At 34.9% G+C, this 19,875-nt stretch overlaps 1 protein-coding gene across 7 annotated transcripts in view; it reads left to right on the forward strand.

The window, feature by feature from the left end:
• Positions 1 to 19,875, forward strand: part of DMD (dystrophin) — a 1,148,514-nt gene that overhangs the window by 377,454 nt on the left and 751,185 nt on the right. For all 7 annotated transcript variants that reach the window (XM_030961382.1, XM_030961390.1, XM_030961407.1 and 4 more), the window contains exon 7: positions 5,955 to 6,073. In XM_030961382.1, coding sequence (XP_030817242.1) covers positions 5,955 to 6,073 — 119 coding nt within the window. The remainder of the gene's footprint in view (positions 1 to 5,954; positions 6,074 to 19,875) is intronic.

Below are 19,875 nucleotides of genomic sequence, written 5' to 3' on the forward strand. Positions count from 1 at the left end.
GGTACATTAGAGACTTGAGTGTCAGAGTGTCTTAGATTTAGTGCCTAAAGAAGACAGTTTTAATATACACTGAAGAAAAGTTGTCCAAGAGTGATTTACATGAATTCTCAGAGAAACCTGGTGTCTCACACATCCTGTGCTTTATAAATAGTTTGTGATTTACTTATATAGAATGATAAACACTCTGATGACAAACAACTCTGAATTTAGATCCTCTGTTTTCCCTATTCAATTTTTCCAGTTTCTACCTTTTTTTTTGGTCAGAATTCCCTATTTCTCCGGTTCTCTTCTGCTTCTTTCTTGTCTATGTCCTTGTTCTCCATAAAGTTTTGTCCAGATACTCTCTTCTTTTTTGCCTTTTCATCCTCTGACTTTATTCCTCTGCACTGGCAGGAATGCAAGCAGAATTAGTCACAAGGAAGGATAGCTATAGTTTGAAAATCAGGTATGATATTTAACTCATACAGTGGACCTGGTGCCTGGTGTGTGCACTTTTCCCCAATTTTAGCTCTATTCCTAGACTGATACAAAAACCAAACTAAGAACAAACCAAAGAACCTCCAAAACCCAACAGAAAACCCCAAACACAAAAATTCTCTCCAAGACTGAAAGAGTGATGTTACCCAAATATTTTTTCATAATATTTAGACTCTCTTAAAATGAGGGTAGATTTTGTGGTAGCATAATATCTATTTTTCAAACCAATTCCTTTCCTTTATGGGTGGTGATATTTTTATTCCTCTTATATAATGCTTTCAGTGATGAACAGGTGGCTTTTTGTTTTGGTTTGTAGTTGTTTTGTTTTTTTTTAAAGAGATTCAGACAGTAATGTGAAATTTGCATCTGGATGAATTTTCTAAGTACATCCTTAAATGGATTGAGATAAAGTAAGAGACTTTCATGAAGCACTGACCACATAGTATGCTGGGAGAGCAGTAGGAAGCTTTATTTCTCATAGCCTTCTGTCCCACCAATCCCTGGCTTTCAGCTTGCTATTTTGATTGGATCCAATTTTTCTAATCCTCTTTCTCTGTCATTTTATTTAGGGGTTACTTTAGGTAGATTTTTCCATCTCTGTAATCGCCATGTCTCCATGGACATTTAGTCTCTTTAGCAATTGCTTTCAATACTGAGTGCAAGAAGCAGTGGAACACAGGTCACCTGCCAAATCTCCAAGGGGACGTTAGTGAGCCAGAGGGTGAATTTTCAGGATATAAGCTTGGCACATGATCTCTTGAATGGTACATTCTGAACTGAACTGAAAACAAATACAAGGCAACAGCTGTGGAGTGGCATCATCACCCTAGGAATATACAGAAACTAAAATATTTTGCTGATGAAGAGAGGTCAGGCCTTCTACAATTGGAACTCTTCCTTCTTAAGGCTCCAGATCACAAAGACCTTTGCCCATTTACTTCTTTAAATCATTTTCCTCCAGGTGGATATCAGAGAGAGATTTACCTCTTTCCAAATTTGTTGGGGCTCTTTTTCTTTTCTCCCCCGTTCCTGGTAATCAGGATTTTGAAGTGGGAACAGGTGGCATTCATTATCTTCCTCCTTGCTTCTTTAAAATGCTTGAACTTAGGCCAGGTGACTGCCTTACAAATGAGCACTTCACTGCAGCTGTTTCTGCTTCAGGGTGCTAGAGTGAGAAGGGAAAGAAAATGACATCAGAAAGAGATCCCGGACAGAAGGAAAAAACAATTCTTCAGTAGTTTACATGAAAAGTAAAAGCGAAAACAATGGGATGAAGAGGTATGAAAAAAATATTTTCTTTAGCAAATCACTAGGTTATGTATCAGTTACTCTCTCCTGATGTTTTTCAATTTTGTGAGTTCTGAAAACATACATGAGATGTTTTTGTATAAACAGGTAAAATAGCAAACACACAGCTTTTCTATTGAAATGGAGATGATAAATTTCATGGTCTAACTATGACTATTTTCTGTCTACAATAATCACAAACTGTGGCTTGTCTTATCCATGACTTCAATCTCAGCTCTGTCAGGAGTTGTTTGTCCATAGTATATAGTATACTATACATGGTATAAATTTTCTCACCCTGGTTGGACTACTTCTGTTGTAAGTTATGTAACTGGGGGTCAGAGGGGATGTAGGGAGTCTCTCTTTTTATTTTACTTTTCTTGGAAATATGTTTTGAAAAGATTCAGGTTTGTTTTTCTCCTTTTTTAAATTTATTTTTTTTAATTTTTATTGTTTGTATTTCTACTAGTGATAGGAAAGGACTGTTGGTAAAAAAATATTACTGTATGTTCAATAGAAAGTTTGATTTTTACAATGCAAACTTCTCCATTAAAGCCTTCAATCTTTTCAATTTTGGCTCTCCATGGTCGTGTCGTAAACTAATCTAAGACCAGAGCTGTTTGAGCTGATCAGTGAATGGCTAGATAAAGTTCAGCATGTTCTTCTTAATTCTAACTTCTTTGAAAATGTGTTGTATTGTTCAGGAAGAAAAGTGAGAAATCTTAGTTATTTTTCCATGGGTTTCCTCCCTTTCAGGCAAGACCCAAGCCGCAGATATGAGAATAAATTCCATCTGCCTTGATATTATTTGAACAATATGGAGAGGACAAATGAAGGCAGAGAATCAGTATTCCATTTCATATCTTTCCTTTACTATTTCATACCTTCTCACTCCTGTATTTAAAACTCCTTGGGAAGCTAATAACAATTGTAATTTGAAAATCAGTTTTAGTGTTGTTTCAGGCTTTTTCAAAAGCTGTTTTCCACTTACCACAATTATTAATCTTCTAGGCTATATTATTTCCCACAATCACACATGGCAGTATTGCCACATAAATACACACAGTGAAACATCCTGACACATAGCTCGGAGAAGCTGCTGCTTCAAGCTGACATTATGACACTGTTATTCTAGTGATAGAGCTACTGAAATGTGTATAGCTACATAATCTTTCAACAAAGTGAAAATCTGGAAAGTTAAATTGCTGTTTGAGTAGAGAGAGCTTTTTGAATTTGTTTTTATTTTATTTAAATCGGTGCTTATCAGAACTGAGTTGCAGTAGGTGGCCATATACTTGCAAACTATCTTAGAATCTGTGCTGCCTGCTTTATGTACAAGACTAAGAAAATGGATAAGAAATCTGACAGTAACATACTAGATCTTACAAATTCTTTTCTGGCTATGTCTCAGAGGGTTCAAATTTTTGCCATCTGTAATGAGTGGAGAGAGATGCTGGATGTTCTTTACACAGGCAGCATGTAAATTCAATGCAGGTGTTAACATGTGATGTTGTTTCAAACTCTTGTGAGTGCTGGAGTGTTTGGTTTTTAAAAAGAAAAAAACCAAAATGACAAAAACCACAAAAACAAACTAACAAAAATTCTGTGTATCTTATAGTGAGCGTCCTACCTCTAGAGAGATGAAGTCACGATAATAACTTTAGTCTGTCTTGGTAGGTTAACTTGAAAATATCCTCCTGGATTATACAACTGAAATGTTGGATGAAATTGACTATCTAAGATATTATTAATGATGACAGAGGTTTTCTCAGGAGGGATAAGACAATATTGTGACATTCCTCAAGGAGCAATTGTAAATATTCATGTTCTTGCCCAGTGGAGTCCTGACTGATTAAAAGTATGTTCCCATATATAGAATATTGTATCACCAAACAAAAAATGATTATGTGAACATAATGTGCTGCTCTCAGCATTGCAGGTGTCTTAGAACTTTTAGCCAAATTAAAACAGAAAAATAAAAAGGAAAAAAGAAAAAAAATTAGGGTGAGGTAGTCCCTTGAAAACATTTCTTTCCTCTCTTTGTCCTAAAAACTTTTCTTTCCAAATAATCTTTTTACACTCTAGTCTGTGTAGTATATGTGTGACACATTCTTGCCAAGCTTTTTAAGACAGTCAAAATACACAACTTTGTGGTTGCTACAGTGTTCTCTTAGCTAAATTTGCTGTATGAGCTTATGCATTCTATGCCTAGTGTTAAATTTGGAATAGGGATTTGAGTAATATCAGTGTGCTTGCAGAATGAGATGTAGGGGTGTGGTGGCTTGACCCCAGCCAGCAGCTGAGCACCCAACAGCCACTTGCTTGCTTCACCCCCTGTTGCCCCAGGACAGGGAAGGGAATAGGAAAAATAAAAGCTAGAAGACTCTTGAGTCAAAATAGAGACTCTTTTAATACATGGAGTTAAGAAGAATGGAAAAACAAATGATGCAAAGGCAGTAACTGGTACCAGCCACTCTTCAAGCAGGAGACACCTTCCCAGACAAACATCCTCCCAACCTCATTCCTTTCTTTTACCCAGCTATTTATGGCTGAACAAGTTATGTGGCATGGGATATCCCTTTTACTGGTTTGGGTCACCTGTCCCAGGTTTCTTGCCCATCCATCTCCCAGTAGTTTGGGGAAGGTAGACTGAGGGGAAAAAGAGAAGTGTGATCAGACTTCAGTAATACCTGGTTTGCTCTGAACATTATTTATCTGTATATTGAAAATATAGCATTGTGTAGACTGCTGTGAACAATGGTAACTCCATTCCCAGCTAAAGGAAAATGGCCAAAAATATTTTTTATTAGTTATGTGCACATGGTGTGTGTTTTGCATGCCTGTGTTTTAGTACACAAACCAGTCTGTAGGATCACAGACTTCATCCATCCATGGGTAAACCCAGAGATTACTACCTAAGTTTCCTCTCCCTTCTCCACTCTGTCCCCAGCCAGATTTAATATTAAATTAAAATTCATTGGTATTTTGGAGTTATTCTGGAGTATTTTCTCCCTATGTGGGAGGGAGAAAACTCTAATATTTAAGCATCTATGCAGAGAGGAGCAAAAACTTAGAATAACATAGTTGTTACTATGCAAATGAGTCCCCTCTGAAAAAATTAGATAGCAGAGCTACATAACTAGAGAACAACTACTAGGTAAAAGGAGTATTTTTCTTTACTCTATTGACATTATTACGATATGATGTAGTGAACATTTTTTCATTTATTATAACTCAGGATACTATTTAAAATTCACTACTAAAACTAATAAAAATGTGAGTAAATCTGTCATTAATTGCAAAATTTAAATTGTGTAAATAATATGTTTGATTTATCAGTAGTTGAAATGATACATTTAAATGTCCCCTGATTTAGAACACTGTATTGAAGTCGCAATAGCATGGTTGTTTTTCTTCATATTACATGCACAGTAATCACAGGGTATTTGATTAAACTTTATTTCTCCAGAGTGCTTGATAACAAATTCTGATTTCCTAATGGATAACTCTTAGATGAAAAGCCAAAGATTGTGCTGTACTAACATTATTTATACTACAAATAGTGCAGCTGCTAATACAAGGTCCCAGACTGCATCTGAGCTATAATTCAGTTTTGGTCACTCTGTCTTTTCCTGTAAGAGCATATAAATTGTGACTTGGTAGTGTAAGGGTAAGAGTTGAACTCTATGTTTTTACAGGTATTTCCCAACCTTAATGTTTCTATGACTCTATGACTTTTTTTAACCTGTTGACTGATTTTAATCTGTTGTAGCAGTGAGCTGGTAATCTCAGAAGCAATTGTACTCTTAGAAATTTTAATTGAAATGAAAGACTGGTAGCTGGGGAGAGGAGGAAGGCCCCCAGATGGCCTCAGCAGTTCTGAGGTCGGCTTGTCCTGCCACAGTCCCAATTGCACAGCCACTGCACCTGATCTTTCCCACCCAAGCACTATTTGGGACTGGAATGAAGGAGCCAGTGTAATAAAAATGGACAATGTGGTTGTGGTGGACATGGATGAGAACAGAATGCAAACCCATTAGAAACTAAGCTTCATTAGTCCCAGGTTGAATTAGCACAGTCTTTCATTACGAGAATAAAAAAGTCAATGCTCATGCTTAGCTTTAGAAATATATGAGTAAATGTAAGACTAAAAAACAAGAAACTTATTCTTCCTCTTATTTTTGCTTTAGACCAGACCTGTTTGATTGGAATGCTGCTGCTTCTCAGCAGTCACCTGTACAACGATTAGACCATGCATTCTCCATAGCCCGGCAGCACCTGGGAATAGAGAAACTCCTTGATCCTGAAGGTTAGTGGAAATTATGTTGTTTGGTTTTTTTTCTTCAAGTGGAAATACAGTTTTGCTATGCATTTGATGATAAATTAACTTGAATGTTTTTTGGCACAAGAATTTAACATTTTTTGGGATAAATTACAAATTGAAGAAAAATCCTTTACTTTTAGTGCTACCTTTGTGCTCTATTGCAAAAGCATAAAGCTGCCTATATGTATGTGCTCTAAAGCAGTTTTCTTTAGCTTTGGGACCAGGATTTTAATGTGCATGCACTGAACTGGATCTCAGAAAGCTATTGATTTCTGTTTTGAAGATTTAGGACATCTGCAGCTGTTATATCTTCTGGAAAGATCTTGAGTTCAAATTAACTTTTAATGTATATCCAAAACATGTATTCAAATTCCAGGTACTCATATTTTTAATATGACTTATATTTCTCTATATATTGCAATTTTATTAGGATCATGTCTTATATAACTGCCATTTAATCTTAGCTGTGATAGGATTACCTATTTTACCTTGACTATCTTTTATACATCCTTAAGCAGTCATGTTCTAAGGGTTCTCTGTTTCTCACACGTTCACTTGAATTTTGTACATTTCTATAAATTCTCTGACATAGTTTCTGCTTTGCTGACAGACTAGTAATTTTCCCTCAGAGGTTATTCCTAAAACATTCTTTACTCCAAGGCCATTGGAATAGCTATTGTGTTTACATACATATATATATATCTGTGTGTGTGTATAAAGCTCACCTGTGTCCACATAGTTAGGTGATTGTCACTTTTTTCCCATACAATGATACTTTTACTGTATTTTCATGAAATCTCCTATTAAGCCACTTATAAGTGAACTTTTCCATATGTTTGTGCTGTTCTCAGTGACTCACTCATGGTGAGATTTTCGCTGGAGGAGATAGTATTTAACAAAATACAAAAATTATTTTAAAGATAGAATTGAGTCTCTTAATGTTCAAATATAGTTGGGCATGTCTCAATTGTTGACTAATGACCTTGTAACCCATGTATTTCCCTCAGAAAAATGTTGAAAACATATGTAGTTGAATGGCACAGAATTTCTTGCCTAGTGCACACTTTAATTTCTAGAACTCAGTTTTGGCAAACCACTGGAGAAAGAAGAGGATTTCTACTTGCTAAAGCATTGGATTGAGCTTGTAAACTCTGAATGAGATTGGAATTGAAAACTGAGTTGTGCAACTGAATCGATGCAGTCACAGTGTTTTCTATAATTGGTTAAACTTTCTTCTTAAAATAGATTAGTGAATAAGTTATTTTCTCTATGCAAGAGTCACTTCTGATTAGACGTTTTATTCTGGTTTTGGCAAAGATACTTGCAGTTGTTTAGCCAACAACTGAAAAACTCTTAAACATTGGTGGTTTTCCAAATGTCTACTGTAATTATTTGCTATTCAGTGTTGTAATTTACAGTGCTAGCCACCTTTTTCATTTTTCCCCTCTGCAAACATTTCCAAAGGAAAATTATGATTTGTACCTATTTGAAAGCATGAATATGAGGAACTATAACTGTTTTGTTTGTGATAGTAAATTTATTTCTAGATTGAAGCCCAGAATTTCTGGTATGCTTGCAAGAGAGAAATCTTGTTTGAAGGTTTTAGAATATTCTTTCTGTAATTTTACATTGTATGTTTATCAAGTCTCCTAATTAGGTATTCAGGTATCTCCTAACACCATATTGTGTAGCAACACTCTCTTCTCTGGCTGCAAAATGCTAATGTGTTGCAGTAAAAGGGAGTATGCAGTGGTGAAACATTGTTTTCCTGTAATTTAATACCTGTCAAAATGGCACATGTGTGATTTGTGAACACTTCAAAGTTTAGTTTTGTTCATTAAATACCTGCTGTCTCAATTTTGAAAATATTAAGTATAAAGGAAGCCACTACTCAGTAAAAGCCTACTTTTCTTCAACCAGTGTAGTAGTCAGAAAAGGTTTGGGGTTATTTGTGTTCTGAAATTACTGATGATTGATATATGTTGAAACAGATGTCTGGGGATCCTATCTTAGCAATTAGGTTTTGAAAAATAAATATTTGCACTCAGCCAAGCAGTTTTTCTAGGTTATATATGAAGTTTGCTTGTTTCTGAGGTAGCTGATATTTAAAGGCTGTCCCACGAGAAACAGTCAGTTTATTACTAAGGTTTTTGATATTTCAAGTCTATCCCATGAGCAGCTTTTAAAAAAAAATTCAGAATTTGATCTCCATTTCAGCCATCAAAGTGGTGGAGATAAGTTATGTCTAGGTATTTCTTGTAAAATCTACATTGTGTAAGTTAAAGCTTTTGTATCTGGATTGTTTTTTGGATTCATGCAGAGATGATAATTCCTGCTATTGCCCTTACTTATACTGGCTACTAGGAATGCTTTTTTTTTTTTTAATCAGAGTTGAGGAAGTCCTGTAAGGAGCAGGTAATTGGGTTCAGTGATCTCTGAGTCCCTTCCAACTCAAAATATTTGTGGTCTTTTTGATTGAATCCTGTCAGTGAATGAAATGTAAGTAGGTTTAAATGTCTATCTGGTGTTCATCTGTTGTACTTTCATACTGTAGAGAATGAAAGATGGCAGGAAAAAAATACAAGATCAGGTAGAGGAAATTGGTAGATATTACAGGGTTTTATTTAGAAGAAAGTTGTAAAAACCTATATATTAGGGGAAAGATTCAAAAGAAAGAAATGTGTTTGCAAATCAAATTTTTCAGGCCAAAGTATCCAATGTAATTCTTAATGACCTCCTGTCGTAAGGCATTTATGATTATGCAGGTAAGATATTTTAAGTCTCAGTAATTCTCTCTGTGATCCTTTCAGATAATAGATATTTTACTTTGCTTGCTCCAAACTAGTATTTGTTGCCAAATATTATTTGCCCAAATCAGATTGTTTGTATATTGATTTCTGGTCAGATTTGAATGGCAAAGCTAGTATATGGCAAACTTACACCACAGTTTTGTGTATTTTTTAATGCTATTTTCTTTTCTCTTTTTTTAAATAAAAAATAAACCCACTAGTTTTGATACAACTAAGGAAAATTTCTGACTGATTTGTCGCTCCTTTTTGATAACTGTGGTTTTCTGGATGTAAATTTGACTTGCCTACATTAGAAAAGATTTCGGTTGATTGTTTTCAGCGTAAACAGTCCAGGTGGTTTTCTTTGTTCTTGAATTTAGAGTATTTCAAGTATAAATAACATAATCACTGAATACTCTTTGAAATTATTAACTCCCTATGTTTCACACTCATTATTTTAAGCTATTGTTATGTCTCACTATCAACTGATGGTGAAGGTATTAGTCATCTTTGTTGGTATGAACCGACTTAAGACAATTTCAGCAAAAGACTTAAAATATCTTAAGCAAATTAACCAAATGATAGAGATATCTGTAACTTCAATTTGCATGTGTTAAAGCTTAAATGATTGATCAAGCCGTTAAGACTAGTCTGCATCTTTTAAGAGTGTCTAACAACCTGGGCTTAGATTTTTAAGTAGTTAAATGGTTCTTTGTAAACTTTTTATCTGTACTGATTTTATGGAGGAACATGCTTCCAGTCTTTGCAAACAAACTTCAGAAAATGTACTAAAGGCCATTATTTATGTTCCCTGTTGGATGTTCACTTTTTCTGGAACATCTTTAGAAATTTTAACCAAGAAAGGAATAGGCCAGGCAAACAGCTACGTGTTGAGGTTAGCAACACATAACAGTTACAAGTTACTGGCTGTATAATGGCATTTATGTTTTACTTTGGCATAAAATACTCATGCTGCATTGGAGCAGAAGGATGTTTTGAGGAAAAGTGGGGAATGATTTCTCAGAAACTGCATCTGGGAACAGATCTGAGCTGTCATCTTCCCCCTACAACAACTGAGTGCAAGTGTGGAAGCAGCAGAAGTGTTTGTGTGCTTCCTTCTAGTAATGAATATCTGATTCTTGGTTTAATGAACTTTTCCTTGCTGTCACTTTCCTGATCCTTGTGCTTGTTTGTGCTAGCCCGATAATAAATCGGCTATGAAGTTATATAAGTTCTGTGGTCCTTTTTGGGTAATTATCTAGTTTCTTATACTTTTTGTAGCCTGATAAAAAAAAAAAAACTCATTTAATCCATCCCAATCATATTTTCTATATATTTTCCTTAATTTGCACTGATGACATGAGTTTTTTGCACCATTATTAAGTGATAATGAGACTCAGACAGTTTTTCATTTGATAATTTTTTTGCTTGATCTTAACTTCCTACACTTTTGTATCTCAACAGTAATGGATTCTACCATACTGGAGCACAAAGAAGAGGCAAAAAACCTCTCAGCACTGTAGTTTGTGATGTTGTCAACTCTGTCTTTGCTCAGTAGTTGCACACAGTTGTAATACTGGTTTTCAGTTACTTTTAGTACCCTTGCTGATGTCTTATTCCAAGGGATTATGAGAAGTTTGGGTTTCTTTCCTATTGTGCCCTAAAATTTAGCAATGTTTTTGCCCAGTACAGTGTGAAGGTGGGGGGATATTTTTGGGTTTTTTTAGATGCAGGAGACATACAAGTCACAAGAACTACATTTGATATCATGTGTTTTCAGAATAGTTTAAAAAAAGCTCTCTCAAGTCTAGAAATCATAATTTCAGTTGCACAAAAATCATACAATGGTTAGAAAATAAAATCTAAAAGCATTGTTTTCTTAAGACTTTCTTTGGTTCTCAAAGCCAGGAATGGTTTTGGTTAAATAAGAGGAAAGTCTACAGAATTCACAATTAAAAGCACAGCATTAACATCACAACCCTTTAACTATTGCTTTGCTGTTTGTCAGCACAAATTTCGGCCCTGGTTCTGGACACACCATCAAGTCACATCAGGAGCTTTGTCTTTAGTTTGTAGCGCAAATATGAACTGCAGGATGAGAGCAGGTCTGTAGAAATACCTTCAAAACTAACAGTGGAAAGCCTGAACTTTTATATGAATGAACTTGTAATACATATATTTTCCAAATACTTGCTAGTTTGATCTATATTATTGTTTTAATATTTTGCTCTGTACTTTCTTTTGACAAATATTTACCCTCCAGATTAAACTGCATTTCTTCTTTACCCACTGTTAAGGTGAAAGTTCTACTTTTTCTTTAAGCAAATAGAAATAGTCAACAAAAGTAGTAAATTCACTAGACACCATCTAACCCCACTTTATCTTCCATATTTGTGAGTAGATTTATTACTGTTTCTTTGGCCTGTGAGCAACTGAGTTAACTAGAGATGACTCAATGATCAGTAACTTTTACAGATTTCCATGGAAATAAATGGCTTGAAGGATTCTGCATTAAGACACTCAAGGATAAAATAGGCCCTTCCTCTTATTGGTGGGAAAATCTAAAATAGATGTGATTTACTTTGGAGTGGGGCACATATGCTACAAAAGAAGTTGTAAGACTCTCTATTATGAAGGGTGTGCAGTTTATAATATAGTTTGAAGTACTAAACTTGGAATTATGAAGAACTCTGTAGTAACCTTGCATTGCAGCTGCTATTGCATTAGTTCAGCAATGTTAGCTAAGTATAAATGCATAGAAACGAGAGCTGTGTTAAAATATCTGCAGAATCTAACAGTGGTGACACATATAAAATGTTTTATTAATAGAAGTAAGGGTAGTATTAGTACAATAAACTAAGAATAAGTATCCTTGTATTTCCAGATGATTGCCATATTCATCTTGGATTTTTAGTGATGGTATAATTCAGACATACAACTGCATGTTTCTGTAAAACAGTGTCTGAACTTGTAAGAATATTATTTAAATTGATAAGCCTCACTGACCACAGCTGTTGTTCTTCACGTGATGCTGAGAGAATTTTGGAAGAGGTACTGGAATGTCTTCTGTAATTTCTCAGCTAGAACTCCTGTCCAGCTTCTTCCAAGGTGAGAAGAAGCAGACTGGGTGTTGCAGATACCGTAAACAACACAGAGGTGTTTGGGCTGTGACCCTATTTTTTGAAATTTTTTCCTTCTCACAAGCTTTGGATTTAGCACACTACCACCTTGCACCCCCAAGCATAGAGACACTTCAAAAAAAAGCAATATTCTAAATACTTTTTTTTTATGTCTAAATGCTGCTTCTATAAGTAATGCCCTGGTCTTGCTTGAGCAGATAATTTCTCCCTTGTGGCATGGATTTTCAGCTACCTGGGAATAAAGAACTCAGTAAAATAGTTTTCCTGTGTTAATATTCCATAATTACAGTGCCTCAGGACCCTGGCAAATTGTAGTTGTTGGTCTACTCTGGCAATCACATAGATTTCTTTGCCACTGCATCACAATGTGAGTAGTTTTCTGTCTGTCACTAATAATACTGTGGTTCAGTTTTTTTTTTTTTTTCTAGATAAATCTCCTCTGTAAGAATGTTAAAATGTTAAGGTTCAAATATAATTCAAGGTTCAATCTAATGTTTTTTTCTTTGCCAAATTTCTCATGTGTATTTTATGCTGGGACTTGGTATGCCCACAGTCTGTGCTTTAGACTGGAATTAAGCCTGCTTTTTTTAACTCTGTAGTTTGATGGATGAAGCCCTTTGGAGCTGTGTACATAATAGCTCAAAATAATCATTGATGAAAGACAACTGAGAAGAGATCAGTTATAACAGCATTATTTTGTCTGATGCATCAACACAGATAATGAAATTAGTTTTGCCTGTCTTAAAATCACAAAGGAAGAAGAAAGATTATTTAGGTAAATGTTCAGCATATAGTCTGATGAGTTTCTGCTGGTGCATAGCAATGCATGTATCTTTATTGGATATTTTGTCTCATGATAATTTAAAAAGTATGTAAAAACATTGTATTTTCCTAGGAAACAAAATTTCTGTATTAAATTTTTAATAAACTCCAGTTGAAGTGAGATTTATCTGTTAGAAGAAGCTTTGGTCTAGTTATTGTAAGTAGGAGGTTCTTCAAACTAAGAATAAACCCAGATCAAATTAGTATGCTTTGACCTTAAAATATCAGTTACTACAAAAATTTTCCATAATCAATACCTTCAGAACTATAATATATGTACAAATATATCTATGATTTTTTTAAAAAAGAGGTTTTTTGAAAATAGAGATGGTTCATGTAAGGAGTTGTGGAGTATGGGAGATTGACAATTGGAGATTAATTCTCTAAAAAAAATCTAGAGGAGAACTTTGGTTAGAATTAATAAGCCATCTCCCATATTTTATATCTTAATATTCTTCAATTTATTTTTTGTTGTTTTTAAGGTAAAGAATTTGCTGAATTTGGAAATCCCATAGCCCATATTCCACTGTGAAGATACTCTTATTTGTCTGTTAGTGATTTGGAGATCTGCTAAAGGGATTACTAATTTAAGGGAAGAACTTCTGCAAGTATCTTATGACTTCTGTAGTCTTATTTGGGTCACAAATGGAAGGATGATTAAGATATTTACCTGCTAGAATAGAAACATGTTAATTGAGGCCATTTGATTAAAATCTTGGATTTGAAATAGGATAGGTGATAGTAAGCCTTAATGATTTATACTTGCTTTGCTACTCCCACTGACCCCCTCTAATATGGAATGTTAGTCATTGTGCCCTAAGTGAAAATGCTGGACTTTCTCCTTCTGGCTTTTGTTATCTGAAGGTCATTTGAAATGTGTTTATCCACCAGGTGGTGGAATAAACAACTTTGAGTTGAAGAAATGAAAGGAAGAAATGCCTATGATAATTTGGGATTTTGAATTAATGTAATTGAAATTTAGTTTCTAGATCAGAATTTGATCTCTGAGCTGGCTTCTTAGGATCTATAGTCACAGAAGATCCCAATTTTTGGGTTTCTAAGGTTAATTTTTTTGGCTTTGACTCTGAGCAAGTCTAAACCAGTTTGTGTGCATACATCCAACTTAGTGAGATAAATTCTAACCTTTAGCATGACTGTTCTTGAGATAAAATTTTTTATAAAGACTCTAAGAGAGATAATTTTCTCTGTAATGATTTTTATCTTCAGATGACATTCTTCCATAACAAGGCAACATATCTAAAGCCTAAATTAATTTCCTTATCTGGCTGTGTCTGTGGTAATCCTGCAGACAAGACATTCTGGGCACTGTAATGGCTTTCCTGTACAGAAATCTGATTAGAAAAAAATTGAGAGAAGAATTTCCTCTTTTCTGTATAGTGAGTATTATTTTCTACTGGTTTCAAAGAGAACACAAAGTAATGCTTGAAATGATTGACTCTGGAAACAGAAAAAAAGAATCACCTACCCTCAGGCAGTTCTTGCATTCTTAATCAGTTAAAATTAAAGTATGGAAAGCAGGACTTCAGAAACTTGAAATGGATACTTGCTTACTTTTTCTCAGTTCTTTTTAAAACGTGTTTAGCTTTGACATTCACTGTTTAAAGAGAAAGAAATTGTATTATCATACCTTCATAGAGGATGGCGGGGTTATTCAGTTTTTGGTCTTCTGGGAATTATCTGGTTTGCAAATAAGGAAAAAAACTGTTTCTAGATTACTTTAAAAATCTAGTCTATTGTTGTAGGTGATTTTCAGTGGCTTCATTGAAACAATTTATCTTGAATAACCTTGATTCAGCTGTAGATATTGAAGTTGAAACATGATTTATATAGAAGTTTGAATGGCAAATGGCAGTCACTGATGGGACACTTACAAAAAAGAAAGTTAAAACTAAAGGAGCAAGGCACTAGGGAATGACACTTTGTTCTCCTCTAATTTTTTTTCCCCCATTTCCGTCTATTAGTTTTTAAACTAGTTCCTTAATGAGCAGTGGGTTTCATGGCAGTTACTTCTGGAAGCTTGGTGTAAAGAAACAGGGGAAAATTAATGTCAAAAGAGAATCTGGACATAAACATTAGAACATGTATTTCATTTATTGGTAGATATAGGAAGTAACTGTTTTATAAAATGATTATCGGATAATTTCTGACACAATTTCCATCTGAAACCCAATCAAGAGAATGACATGCTTTGTTACAGTGGTTATGGAATTATTTTCAAAGAAGCTGCATTCAATTTTCTTTATAGTTTACTTGAATTTGTCGGGACATTTTTCTTTTGTATAGCAGGTTGTAGATTATTTTTTGTTAGTTCTGATCCCTCCACTCATCATAAAATTTATTGATACATTATTTAGTGCAAGAGTATCAATATAGGGGAAAAAATGCTTTGAATTAATGAGATTTGTATCAGTAGAGAACAACATTTTTGAGATGTATTCCATAGGGATTGCTCTGCCAAACAGCTTAAGTCGCTCCATAAAATATCAGCCTGAAATAAGGGGAATCTATGTGAGCCACAACTAAAGCAATCCTCTGAATATGAGTGGAGGGAGGGCTTAAAGAGCCAATTCAAGTGGCTTTTTAGTAACCCACAGTATGTTTTAAAGGCATACAGTGATAAGCTGGAAGAAGATAGTGTGAATCACTTGTACTGCTTGAAATAAAATTACTTTGGAGCAAAAGGACTGGTGCTGTTGAAACTGCCTGTTACTCACCAAGCAGCAAGGGAATAAAGCTTGTTTGCATTGGTAGTGGGCAAGGATAATTGCCCTCTACTATGTTTTCTGGCCATTTTTTTCCCCTTCATGAAAATAATACTTGTTTGCACTCTGGAAATGTGCTTGACTGTGCTGTGCTATAGCTACATAGGCTTTCCTTAAATAAATAGGAAGCTTTCAAGAATTTTCAAATAATTTATGAATATTTAATATTTCTACTCTAATATTTTGACATGATTAAGACTTCAGTGTTGGAAGCAAAGATGCCTCCTTTTGCAAAATTACTTAAATATAATAGTGGATTTAATAAAAATAGTTGTATCAATGCCCAAAATGGAATATCATCAATCATGTTGAATTTTTGTACGTTATGGCCATGTGAAGTGGTTCTTGGTATTTTTTTTATGCAAAGCCTGCATGCTGCTCTGAACAGGATGAAAAATCGCTTTGGCTCTTGTGTATTTGCTGAATGCCTTCTCTAAGAATCACTGTCAAATGATGTCTAAAAAATAATCAAACTTCTCAATTACTTACCATTATAATACACAATTTAAATGAGAATAATTGGGATCCCTCATTATAATAATGTTGTTTTGCTGGGACAACCTCCCTGACTTTTGCACAACCATGACTCCAGAGCTGTAATGGACAAACAGCAATCTGTGATCTGCCTTCCTACATGGCTGTAAAGCATTGCTTGTGCTCAAGGCAAGACACCTAAAGCTACTGCAAACTGTAATTTGCTGCCCTTCTTCTTAATTTTTCCAGTCAGAAATCACCATAGGTCCTTTGTTTTCTCTATGGTGAACTTTCACATGTAAGTGCACACATGTAGTTAGAGCGTGCCCAGAGTATATTCTTGGACCCAGATGCTCAAAAGCAGTCAGGGAATCAAAAATTTTCCAAGCAACAATGACTCAGTTCTGGAAAATACAGGATTGAAAATTACATTAAGCGCCAGAGAAGAAAAAAGCAAACAAAACACAACAGGAAAATTGACCACCTTTTATCAATCAGTGTGTGCAGGGAACAAACATAGACATGACATATTCTGAATGCTTCTTTAAATAATGCTGTTTAAAGTTATTGCTCTATAGGAGGGTGTCCTAATTGGAAGAAATAGCTCCATAAAGGATAGTGTAGAAAATGACTGAAATAGTTCTTGGATTGTTTGCATGCAAATTACATTTTGTTTAAGTGATGAAACATCCTAATTTTTTGGGAAAGTCTTGAGAGTGACAGAAAAGCTAGACTTCCGACTTTTACTACACAAATGAGTGTAGAAAGAATATTTTTTGGGCTAATATGCCTTTTGTAATAGGGATTCTGTATCATAGAGAAACCTAAAAAAAAAAATCTGCTGCCAACTTAATTCTCATTAAAATTATTGTATTTGTTTGGCAGTTTTAGAACTCACACACAATAAATTTGAAGTTTAAATTTACTTTTTTAAAAAGAGCAGCTTCTATTCAAAGTTTCTGTTTGTATTTTAATTTACCTGAACTGAGAAATCACTAAGCACTGGCACCATGTGCCTTGCCTTGCTGAAGGGACTGGCTGGAACTTGTGACAACAAAGAGTGAGGAGAGGTGACTGGAGTGAAAAAGGGAAAAAGAGGAACAGTGAGGAGCTAAACCAAGGTGTTTAAAGTTAAGTGAGCCTGAAAGTAAAGCTGGACCTGGCAAAGGTATTTTGAGGAGAAAGTTGTTTTCCCCTAATATTTACATGTAATATTTTGTTTCTTAATAATTAAGTCAGCATTTAAATTCAGCTTTTGTTGTTCGGCCATAAATGGACTCAAGTGCCCTGAACTGAGTCTGTTTTGCCTGCAGCAGTAACTCCTGAGTGATTTCACTGTCTATTTTAACACATAAGTTTTCTCACTCTTGTACTTTCAGTTTTCTCCCCTGTCCCATGGGCAGTGAACCTGCTTATGGATGGGGCTTGGTTGCCAGCCATGTCAACCCACAAGCCTCAAGCACAGTAAATGTAACTAAATGCAAGTGTAATCCAAATTAAAATGGATGTTGGTTAGTGCTCTGTCACTGACTCTTCTTTTTTGAACTTTGAAATTCGTTGTTGAGGTGATAATTCAGGATTTATTTGGCCTCTAAAAGACAAAACAATCTGGTGTTCCCCATCTCTGAAGGAAGTTGTCTTACAGGTGTGATGGCTGCCAGTGCCTGGGCTATTTGTAATTGACAATGGCCTCCTAAGGTCAAGAAAGCTAAAACCAGCATTGTTGCACCTGGGACCAAAGACAGAAACACATTTATAGCTCAGTTTTGTAAAACTCTGAAGGTGTTTGCTTTTTCACTGTCTGCATGACCTACAAGACCATAAATAGTATAAGATCTCTTTAAGTGAATTAAATTGAATATGATGAGGGAATGGTGTGTATGTGGCCTTTGTTTACCTCCTGATTTAACTTTTTTAAGTTCTGCATTCCTCTGATTCTCCTGAGTGGCTACAAACACTATTAGATTGCCTCCGGGAAGATAATTGTCCTTTAGAAAAACAAGTATCAAGATTAATATTTATAAACTGATATATTGGATATTCCTGCTTGTGAAGAGTGAAAGGTGATTGCTGACAGGAGCAAACTTTCAGAAAGTTCCCATATAACCTAATGGAATTCCATGAGCTGTAGTCTGGGGACACCTGAAAGACTTTATAAAGCTCAGAAGCATTTCTGCTCTATGGACTCTACAGTAATTGCATAGTCACTCTCCCAGTGTCACTGATTAATAGTGTTTTATTAATCAAGGGGGTTTTGCATGTTTATTAAAAGAAAGGATTCTGTTGTGAAATGGAAACTAGAATTTAAGAGATGTTTTTAACAAGAAATAATGTGCAAAGGAAACACACAGGATTAGAATATCAGTAATATGCATTGAATTCTACTCAGTCATAAATAGTTTTTACAAAGAAAATATCCAGGATAACATAGCAGAATTCCATCATGCCTTTCCCAGCTTACATGTGCTACCTCTAGCACTATTTTTTGTCTCTAGCTTATTCTATTATTATTTTTCATTGTATGCATAAATTCATGTTATACCTTTTCTGTGCTTAATATTCTGTGGTTTTGGTCATTTTTTTTCCTGTAAATTATAGAACTGCACTTGTTTTAAAACACTTTCTGGGAATTAAATGTTAGGAATGGAGAAACATAAGGAACATTTCTGGTGTATCTGTTGTGCTTTCTTAAGTGCTTTGGCATTAGTATTCAGAATTACTACATAAGAAGCTAAAAATAAGTATTTGGCATATTTGACCTCTGAAATTCAGATTGATCTCATCTCTTTTGACCTTCAGTGTTATGTGAACTGTATATTTGTATAGGCGAAGCCTTATTGAACAATGGTTTAGTTCAATGAGCTGAGACAAGTATTCCTTCTGCATTGGGAATGCACAATTTACCTTTAACTTTAGAAAACAACAGTCTTTCAAATAGTGCAAGGAACACTGGAAGTACTTGCCTGAGTTACCTTTTATTTCTCTTTCTCTTGCATATGATGTGACCAAATGCAAAGAGGTACTGTTCTATTTTTAAAATTGATAGCTAGAAAATTCCTCTTTCTGAACTGGAGCAGTCTTGGATGCTGAGTGGGTTACATGTGTGAAAAATATTTTTCATCAAAAGTTAATTAGCAGGTGTGAATGTTTGGATTGTTTTTTTTTATTCTTTGGCAGTGCTCTTTTCAATTTAAAATTGGAAGGTAAAATTAATTTTCTTTAAAAAGTAATGCTAGGAGGCCGCAGCTTTCATAAAATTGTGGGTGGCTAATAAAAAGTTCTACTACTTACCATAAAATAATATCCTGAAATGAAAACCTCATGGAATTTTCTTCAGAAACATTTTGCTAGCACAAAATCTTTTCTGAGCTGAATATCTCCATAAAATTCATGCAACAGAAGGATGTTGTTTTCCAAGGATAATTCCTTTGGATCTACAAATACTTAGTATTAATCACATTTCCTTTCCTCTTCCAGCACTTTAATTTAACAGCATTTAACTTAACCGATCACTTAAGTCAAACAATTCAGTGAAGGATTTGTATAGGTTAAGTGTTTGCTACAGCACAACAGTGACCTGCAAGCCTAACTTACAAATCTGTAGTAGCACATAAGAATCCAGGAGAGCAGCATTCCTAGTGGGTTTGGTCCAGCATATGCACACAGACAAAACGAGTCTGTAGGACGTACCTGTGAAAAGTTCTCCTAGTGAGAATTTAGTGAATAGTGTCTTTGGTCTTTGCATCCTTTCAGTGGGTGTTGGGGAGCATCAGCCCTGG

Source organism: Camarhynchus parvulus, chromosome 1 (genome assembly GCF_901933205.1).
Source record: "Camarhynchus parvulus chromosome 1, STF_HiC, whole genome shotgun sequence".
NCBI classification, from domain to species: Eukaryota; Metazoa; Chordata; class Aves; order Passeriformes; family Thraupidae; genus Camarhynchus; species Camarhynchus parvulus.